This window comes from Cupressus sempervirens, chromosome 8, assembly GCF_028749045.1.
Source record: "Cupressus sempervirens isolate cs-2001-9-10 chromosome 8, ASM2874904v1, whole genome shotgun sequence".
NCBI lineage: Eukaryota > Viridiplantae > Streptophyta > Pinopsida > Cupressales > Cupressaceae > Cupressus > Cupressus sempervirens.
The window spans coordinates 18,098,368-18,108,964 of NC_143125.1; the positions used below are offsets into that span (position 1 = coordinate 18,098,368).

The 10,597-nt window shown below is 37.5% G+C and overlaps 1 protein-coding gene across 1 annotated transcript; it reads left to right on the forward strand.

Annotated features, from left to right (window-relative positions):
- Window positions 1-7,897: 7,897 nt before the first annotated feature.
- On the forward strand, window positions 7,898-9,463 carry LOC149541370 (uncharacterized). Its single transcript, XM_089795601.1, has one exon. The coding sequence runs from the start codon at window positions 7,898-7,900 to the stop codon at window positions 9,461-9,463; it is 1,566 nt and encodes a 521-aa protein (XP_089651727.1).
- Window positions 9,464-10,597: the final 1,134 nt, after the last annotated feature.

Genomic DNA, 10,597 nt, shown 5'->3' on the forward strand with positions numbered 1-10,597 from the left:
TAGTCTGGACAATGAGAATTTTCTAGAGATATGGTAGCTTGGTACTTTAATGGTTTGAGATTCAATATTCAAGATTAGGTTGGCATGCTAAACATTGATTTGATTGAGGATTCTTATTAGTATGCTCACAAGGAAGAAGATAAGTTGAAGAGGAGAAATCAAGGTAGTTGCCATGGGAAAGAGAAGCAAGATCACATGGTAAAGGATTATCTAAGTGTAGAAGATGAACTGAAGCCTATTGAGACAAAGAAGAGGATGGGTAAGGTTTCCTATAAAGGTAATTATTTTGATTTTAGTGAAGAAGGACATCAAGCTTTTGAGTGTTCATAGAAAGCTGGTCATAGAAGAGTTTCTATTGTGAATGAAGCTAAAGGCTCAATCAATGAACCTAAGCAAAGAAAGAGCTTGGTGGCTCGGTGAGTTTTTTTTGGCAAGATGGCACTGAAACCTTTTCAAAGGAGTAATTTTTTGAGGACTCACTATAGGTGGTAAAATATGCAAGTTGATTGTGGATGGTGGTAGTACTAATAACCTTGTTGCTGATTAGATGGTTCAAAAACTAGATTTGAAGAGAATGAGACATCCTTGTCCATATAGGATTGGTTGGTTACAAGATGAATATGCTTTGGAAGTGAGGGATCAATGTTTTATTGATTTCTAGATTGGGAAGCATAAGGATCAAGTGTTGTGTGATATTGTGGATAGGAGTGGTTGTCACATATTACTTGGTAGTACTTGTTAGTATGATTGTAGGGCTATGCATGGTTGTGTCAAGAATGTGATTACTATTGAGAAAGGTGATAGGAAGCATTCCCTGATTCCTTTGTAATGAAGAACTTAAAAGGAATCTGAGTATTGGTAGCCAAGTTAAATCAAAGGATCTGAGAGGGTTAGAGATCAATGTAGAAAGAAAACATGTCATACATTAAGGATAGATGTGAAGAAGTAAAGATGGAACAAGGGGAAAAATGTGCAAGTTGAAGATTTGGAGGATATGTCTATGAAGAACTAGTTTGGGATTTATGTGTTGAATCCTAGAAGATGTTCTTATAGCTATTGAGAACATCTTTTTATACCTAGGGTGTTTGATGCAGGTGCATCATAGGGAAGATGAAAATCTTGCATGTTGAAGTGGTTGGGCCTTGGAGTTGGAGAACTCGGTCATAGAAGGAATTGTGCTTGGTCATTATTGAGAAGTTCTTATCTATAGTATTAGCTTAGGTTCTTAGTTACTAAAGGGTTTCTTGATATCTACACCATTTTTTGACACTCCACTCCTTGATGTGTGTTAGTTGTTTATCACCTGTGGAACTCGTGAATGCTTGTGGGAGATAGATGATGCTTGGATGGTGGTTGTTGGTGCTCAATAGTGTGGTTTTTTGAATGGAGTTCTTAAGGTTTTGGTTCGTTGACTTGGTGCATTTAATGCATGTGGCATGAGATCATGATATGGAGTGATCATGGGAGTTTGTGTGGACCTATTTGGGTCTTGGTTATTTGACCTATGTGTATTTAGTGGGTGTTGGAAGCATTCTAATATATTTGGTATTTAATATCTCTGATAAGTTGACTCATGGCTTAGTTGGACATAACTAAGTGGCTCTTGTGGAGTATTAAATCATTATGGATTTCATCCTAGAGTAGCTAAGAGGAGCAAAGTGTAGAAGAGGTAGTAGTTGCATCTTGGGAAATAAGGATATATCTTGGTGGCTTGTAAGCACAAGTTAAGATCTTGCTAGAAGTTTGTACCATAGTGTTGTTGTACTACAAATTTGGACTATCTAGGGTTTGGGTTGGATCTTGAGAGATCTTGCAGAATTATTACTTGCTTTGTATTTGGCCATAACTGGGAAGGCCTTATAGCTAAACACATTGCATGTAATCAGTTATTGTGTGAGTAAATAATTGAGTTGGGTTGGGGTTTACTTTAGTGGTGAATATCCACCAAATAGATAACCTCACTGATTAGAGACCCTAAATTTGGCAAAAAATTTTTTTCACTTTTGGGGTGGGGACGTCACCCACACTTCATGAAAACTAGGCCCCATGCTTAGACCAATCGCCAATAATGATACATAAGCATTTTTATTTTGATGATGACTTCACCAATGGAATCTAATGTTTCCACATGATAACTTAAATATTTTTGTCAATAATTTTTGAGGCTTGTCTTATTTGATGGTCACATTCACCAATACATGGTAAAAATTTAAGTTAGACTATATGATAAGTGTAGACACCTAAAAACCTTTAGAAAATAAAGTATTTTTATTTTCTGAAAAATTCCTGATGACATCATCATTTATTAATTAATTAATTATTTAATTAATTAATTTATTTTTATGCCATTAAATCCTTTTATCTTAATTAAAAATATTTAATTAAGGAATCCCTCCCAAAAATGTTTAAATCTTATTTAAACGTTATTTCCTTATTAATTATTTAATTAATAAATTGACCAAACAACACCAAAATAAATAAAAAAATTATTTTTTGCCCAAAACTTGGCGAATTTCCTTAAGACCACTAACCTTTTCCAAAATCTTTTAATCCTTCTTTAATTTTGATTAAAGGCTAATCCCATCATTTCCTACCCCTAATCCCAACTCAAAATATTTAATTAAGATTAAATATTAATCATCATGTTTATTAAAAAAGTTTTAATAAATATCTCCTCAACCCAAACCCTTGAAATAAATAAAACTTTATTTATTTCCTAAAATCTAATTTATCCTCATCCTAAGAAGTTCTAGACTCTTCTAGAAAGTCTTCATCCTCATCCTAGGAAATTCTAGACTATTCTAGAAAGTCTTTATCCTCATCCAAAGTCTAGACTCTTCTAGAAGATGTCTTTAAACCTAATCCTAATCCCTTCCTAACCTTGTCACATTCCTTAAAAATGGGTTAAGACTTACTAACCCAAGCCAAAGTTAACAAATATCTCCTCCTTCACCCACTCTCATTAAATGCCATCCACTTGCCTATCCCTAAGCTAATCCTAAACCATCCTAATCCATCCTCTAAACATTTGCACAATCCTAAGCAAACTTAAAACCCTCCTAATCAAGTCCAAGTCGAAATTGCTCTCATCTCCCTCAAAATATCTCAACCATAAAACTTTATGAAGCCCAATAGGCCATAAATGACTCTTCCAAGCCCTTTTATTGCTCTTACAAGCCATTATGAGGGTCTTTATGAAGATTTTATCCCTTGAGCCTCCTTTGTTGACTCATTCTTCCCCTTTCCTCCATCCTCTCACCTTGTGACATGTGTCACTCCTTGATTGGCTGTAAGGAAGCACAATCCATGTGCTCTCTTCTCATGCAATCTAAGCCCTCCATGAGCTTTTTCCCATCCTTGCATCTTAGCTCTCAATCCCTCAAGCCTCTTGCCTATAAATTGGATCCTTCCCCTTTGCAAAATAACACAATCCATGAAGTAAAGTCATAATGCCATTTAAAGAAGCCATTTTATATCAAAACCATACACTCACACCTAAATTCCAACTCCATTTGAAGCCCTTTTTGAAGCATAATCTTGAGCATACATCCTATCTATTTAGACAAAGCCACTCAACAAGAGAGCTTCTCATTGAGAGAGCCCATTAATGGCTCATATTCTCAATTAAGAGCTCATCTTAGTCTATCTTGAAGTTTATGAGTTTTTTTTAGTTTGTAGAAGCTTTATTTAAATTTGGTTTCTATTAGCATACTAACATTGCTCATATACAATAAGTACATATACTTGACACGTGTCTCTATTCCAGAGACTTTCCAAGTAAGTTTTCATCCTTTTAAGCTTTGGCCCAAAATGTATTTGACTATGGATAGGTGTCATTATTCCATAGATTTTATCTAACACTTGTTGTCCTTGAACACTTAAGCTCGAAATAGGATTTATACTGTCAATTTATGATCATTTAATATATATTAGAATGAGTTACTATGTTTTAGATGATATAAAATATGGTTTCTAGGTATTCATACTTTGGTCACAATTTTCGTCAATAATTAAAGATTGGTCAAGGTTTTACAGAATTTTCATATGATTGAAAAAAATTACGAATGAAGTTAAATTTTTCCCCTACAATAATGTTGGATTTGCCAAGATTTTATACTTTTTCCCATGGGGGGATTTCTTAAATTTATCCCCAAGTTGGGTATTAGATCTCATATCTTATGTTGTGTTTCTATTGTGTGGCTATTTGTTGGGGGCTAGGACATCCCCTTTGGGAATTCTCCTACATTATACTGCATCAACTAAAGATGGAGACATTATTAGATTGAAGAATAACAACTTAAATACAACATCATATCTTAAGTGGGGGATGTTAAAGATGTTATTGCTGAAAATAAAAATCAAGCACATCTGATAAACCAAACTGAAGATAGAGAACTGAAAAGTTGTATTGTTGTCAATTTATAACTTTTTATAGTATTAAGCAATATTTGGTAATGTAAAATTATATGTTATGTGTTTCTATCAATGCCAAATGGGCAGATTGTTAGCTACAATTGATAATGTAATAGGTAATTCTATGAATGGCTATAAGAGATTTATGGTAGTTATTATATTGTCATTGATGGCAAGTTACTTAGTGGGTTAGACATTATGCTAATTAAGTAGAGTGCCATATCATTTTATTGATGAAAAGGATTTGATTGATGAAGATGTTAGCATGATTGTTGATGATATTCCTTTGGGGGAGTATCCTAAGCATTTCTAAAGCATGTGGAGATTGTTAGCATGATTGACATGTTGCATTCATGACTATGTTTGTCATTGATGACAACATTATATGATTTCTATGAAGATGAACATGGTAGAAGATAGAGATTGAGGTCATACAGATAGATAATTGATGATCAAGACAAGTGCAGTTAAGGATGTGTTCTATACCATATCTTCATAAAGTGGTTAAGTACACATGAAGTAAGTTGAAGACATGCAAAAGATATTCTTGATTTATAGAGACAAGTACACATATATAGTATCTAAGAAGAAGTTTCTAATGAATGGATTGTATCTCCTAACAAAGATAGGATCATGATATGTAAGGTTAGATAGTAAGAAGAAAGTTTGATGATGACATCAATGAGTGGGAAATTTATTATTGGAAGCATGAATGCTGATGATATTTCTATGGGGGAGTATTATAGAAACATGATTAGATCATTATCATGATGATATGTTACATTTATGACTATATTTGTCATTGATGTCAACATAGTAGTTTTCTATGGTATCTAACAGAAGAACAACAAAAAGATCAAGTTGCTATCGATAGATCATTGAGTACTTTAAGTAGCATAGTTAAAGTGATAATATACTATGTGTCTAGTATATGTATCTAACCTTAGAAGAATAAGATATTAATTCTAGAAGAAGTTATGCAAGTTTTAGTGAAGACTATTCTGAGATAGAGTTTACAGAGGCATAATCTGGTAAACTTGTTATATCTCTTAGCAATGTTGTTATTCTAATAAGCCAAATTTAAAGATGTGAAGAAGACATATTGATGATGATGTGGCTAATCTTGCTCATCATAATGATATGTGTATAGAAAGATATTCAAGTTACAAGGCAGAAGAATAAAGTTATCACTAAGTGTAATATGTTCTTAATGTGGTCCTATGACAATTAATTGAGATGGTGTAACAATTGACTGAGGGAATTGTTGTATGGATTTAAAATAAAGGAAGGACATTTTTCTTTATCATGTATAATGGATGTATGGAGGAATGTGAATGATTGTAAGAAGCACAAAGAGCAGAATGTGAAGTTAAGCAGAGAAAAGTGAAGGTGAAGGAAAATTTTTTGCTAAGGTTTTATTGTGTGATCCTAACACAGTGGAAGGAAGGAGAATCACCAACGGAGATTTCCTAGCCCCTATCTATACAAACACATAGTGGAAATACAATAGCAAGAAGTAGCAATGCAAGATCTAATACCAAATCATAATAATATATCCATAAAATATAACTGATTACATGTAATGTGTTGGGCTGTAAGGCCTTCCTGGTTATGGCCAGATACAAAGCAAGTAATAGTTCTACAAGATCCCTCAAGATCCAAATCTAAACCCTAGGTAGTCCAGATCCACACTCTGGTAGAAACCTCCAAGGAAGATCTCAACTTGTGCTCACAAGCCCACCAAGCAATCTCCTTGTTTTCCAAGCCGCAGCTACTAGCCCTTCTCAAAATTCACTCTCCCAAGCTCCTCCTTTTCTCCACAATGGATCATTAATACCTAAAGACTTCCTCACAACCCCTACTTATACCAATCTAAGCCACAAGTTAGCCCAGCTAACTACAAACTAAATTAAATCCCTTACATTCAATATAGGTCAAGCCACAAGTTGGCTACAACACTAATTAAATTGCAGACTTAGCCTTCCTCAAGCGTTGCAGAGATTGTTGTGTTATTCCTTGTTTTGTCAAAGTTAGCCATTATCTTCACAGCATGCATACCAAACCTATCTTCCTCCAGGATGAACTCGCTCTCCTTCGTTTGATCATTCAGTCTACCAGGCGAGTTATTGACCGGTTCAACGCTAGGTTGCTGCCTCTCCACTTAGAACTGGCCTCTTCCTTGAGACCAGATCTTTGGATTCGATTGGACACCTCTTCCTTCGGCAGTGCGTTGGGTCATTATGAAGAGTCCATCAGAAGGAAAAAGAAATTTTTTTTGGCTCTTCGATATAAGTCCCAGCACTGGTTTGGTTTCTCTTCGATCCTCGACCAAGGCTCGTTATGCAGGCCTTTGGATCATCCCTGTAGTACTGCTCTTGGGCCCTCATCCTCTCCTACTTCGGCCCCTCTCCTTTCTTCTTATCTAGTGGTCAGTTTCATCCCTCAGAGTAGTGGGGTTCAACAGTTTTCGGGGTCCTCCTCAGGTTTTGTTCACGCAGAAGGCAAGCCTTTGTCCAGCGAAAAGAACCAGTCTTCAGGTTGTTCCTCAGGGCATGAGGCATTCAATGTGGTGGGTGTGGAAGCCCCTGCGCTTTCTTCTTCCTCCTCTCCGTTGCAGACTGAACCGTTGACTTCTGTTGGAGCTCGATCCAACCTTGGTGCAATTGGCTTGCAATCTGCTATCCTCCTATGTTCTAGCTCTCGCAACGGCTCCAAACCTATGTGCTCAGGTACGTCTTCCTGCTGTCCTCTTTCGCGTAATGTGCCTGCGCAGTCCTTCCTTTATTGCTCTCCAGCGGTTAATTGGCAGTCTTCTCTTCCTGTCTCCCCTCTGATTGACCCCTGTCTTATCAGTGGCAGCCCCGAGATCCATCCAGCTCAGCCCAACCACTCGTCTCTGGGTTCCCTTGACTCCTCTGACGCTAGTGGAGGACCCTCCATATCTCGACCCATTGGGGTCTGTACTAGTGGAACGTCCCCCATATCGCCATCCAATGGAGTATTGGTTGCGTCTTCTTCTAGCACTATCCTCTCACCTCGGGTCAAGTATGGCCTTGGTGTAGCATCTCCTTGCCCTCGTCCTTTTGCTCGCCCCTTCCGCCTTCGATCTCCCTTATCTAATCATGCGGTACGGGATTGGGTCAACAAATTGGTTGTCAACCTGTCCACTGTTGTCTTAGACCCTCTTTCTTTTAATTTCTTAAAGCGGGGTCTTAATTTCTCTTGCTCCCCTCGGGTCATCCCTCACATGCAGTTCCTCATTGAGATCGAGAATGCTATTTGCTCTCTTTCAAATGATGAGGCAGAAGCAGTTAGGCAAGATTGTGCGGTCACCCTTAGGCATGCCAAACCACCGAAACCCAATTTTCCTAGTGGAGAAATGCGTGCCTTTAAAAGTCTTGTCAAGGATAATGACATCATTATTACCAAAGTTGATAAAGGTAATGCTACTGTCATCATGAACAGGTAAGACTATGTCTCTAAAATGTGTGACTTGCTCGCTGACACCAGCAGCTATCGCACTCTCTCGCGCAATCCGTGCCCCAAGATCTTGAAGAGAGTCAAAGCCTTGGTTCTCAATTCCTCCTTTGATGAGACCACAAAGAAAAAATTGGTTCCATCCAAAGAAGTGACCCCCCATATTTATGGGGTCCCTAAAATTCACAAAGGAGGCATACCTTTGAGACCCATTGTGGACACTATTGGGTCACCTACTTTTCTCCTTGCCTCCCACCTTGCCAAGTTAATTTCCCCCTTGATTGGAAATTCCAACTCTTTCATCAAGGATTCTTCGCATTTCATCCAGTTTGTTAAGGGCTGCAAGGCCGAGCAGGATGACATCATGGTAAGTTTTGATGTGGTCTCCCTCTTGACCAAAGTCCCTATTCAGGAGTCTGTTCTTATTGTAAAGAGCAAGATTGGTGATGAGATGGCAGACTTTGTTGAATTCTGTCTAAGATCCATGTTCTGCTCCTTCCAAAATGTTATCTATGAGCAAGTGGAAGGGGTTGCCATGGGTTCCCCTCTCTCTTCGATCATTGTGAACCTCTTTATGGAACATTTTGAGGAGATAGCCATCCACTCCTTTCCCCTGAAACCTAGATGGTGGAAACGATATGTAGATGACACCAATGTGTGTTGGCCACATGGGCTTGAAAAACTTGAGGAGTTTCACAAGCACATCAACAACTTGGTCCCTAGCATATCGTTTACCATGGAGCTAGAGTCAGACAACCACTTATCCTTTCTTGACGTTCTTCTCATCAGGAAGCGGGATGGCACCTTTGGTAGGCAGGTTTATCGTAAATCCACCCACACTGACTTATATCTCCACTCTTCTTCCCACCACCACCCCAACCATAAAGCCAATATCCTTAGAACCCTTGCCTTGAGAGCCTTCAGAATATGTGATGAAGAACACTTAGATAGTGAGTTATCTCATCTTCGTCAGGTCTTCTCCTTGAATGGATATCCGTGCAAGCAAATTTCTAGGGCTCTTCGCCAGGCCAAATCCTTCTTCCTTTCTAGCTCTAGGCCTACCCCGTCCGCGAACCTCCCCGCTTTGCATGTTTCCATTCCTTTTGTGGATGGCATCTCCCAAAAGATTGCCAAAATCTTAACAAAAAGGGGCCTCCGTGTTGCTTTTAAACCCCTTTCAAAGTTAAGTAATCTTGTCCCGCAGCTCAAGGACTCCAAAGACTCATTTCTTGACTCAGGAGTCTACAAGATTGTGTGCTCATGTGGCACCCCCTACATTGGAGAAACTGGTCGTTCTTTTCGTACCAGGATACGTGAGCACGGGGCAGACATCATGCATGATAGGGTCCAAAAATTGACCTTAGCAGAGCACTTTGTCACCACCAAACATCACATTTGTTTGGAGCAAGCGCAAATCCTTTGCAAAGAGAGCAATTATTTCAAGAGAAAGCTCAAAGAAGCCATTGAAATTAGCCACCACCCCCTCAACCTTAATCGAGATGATGGGTGGTCCTTGAACCCCTCGTGGCAACCTTTGCTTCGCTCACTCGATTGCCGGCAACAGCATGGATAGCCCCCTCCCCTATCTGTGGTTTGGTGTCCTTGTTAGTTGGCTCTTCTTTGTCTTGTTTTTTCTTCTTCCTTTCTGTCCTCTTCTTTTCTGTCTCTTGGGTGTTTCTTTTCGCGTGCGGCTTGCTTTTCTTTATGTTGTTGGTCTTCTAATTTTATTATTTTTTCTAAGTTTTTTAATTTTATTAATTTATTCATTAATTATTTTTTAATATTTAGTATTTTTATTGGTTTTATGTTCTTATTTTTTTCTTTCATTTATTTTGTCTCGTGTTTCGAGTTGGTCTCGTGTTCTTTTGCGATCTCTCCTTTATATATATATATATACACATTTGGTTCGTTTATTTTTAATTTTCTCTTGTGTCGGGTGGGTCTTGTTTTTGGGAGACCTTTTGCATTTGTTCCTGTTTATATATATTTTTATCTTTTATTTTCATTCTCTATTTTTCTTTTATTTTTATTATTTCATATATATATATATATAATTTATATATATATTCATTGTGCATATATATTTTAGGCATACATATACTATTATATTAGGATATATTTGTACAGGTCGTCTTATATATATATATATACTATTTCTTAATTCATATATATAGTTATATACCATATACATTCGTTATCTTATATTAAAAATGTCTTATATATATATATATTTATATATACTCTCTCTTTTTCTCAGTTATTTCTTTTCTCTTCCCTCTTTCTCTTGTTTTTTTCTTCTCTTGTCCCCCTTTTTAAAATTTTTTTCTTTCTTTTCATTTCTTTCTTCCTCTACCTCATGTTGTGTGCTCCTCCTCCCCCTCTCTTCTTTCTTTTTATTCTGCTTGGCTTGGCTAGTCTGCATACTTTTTACTTCCTTCTCTCAACCTGATGATGGATCACAGAGTGTGATCCGAAACGTTGATGATAAAAAAACTTACACAATCGAATCTAGAAGCAACATCATCATTAAATGCCAAAAGTCAGTTCCCAAACAACTCGGTACCAACAATAACTAAGACCAAGTTGAGTGTTAGTAGAACAAAGCTGAGCACTAGAAAATTCCAAGCATTGCCGAGCTCTAGACCATGTCGAGCTCCAGACCATGCCAAGTTGCATAGACCATGCTGAGCTTCCTAGACCATATTGA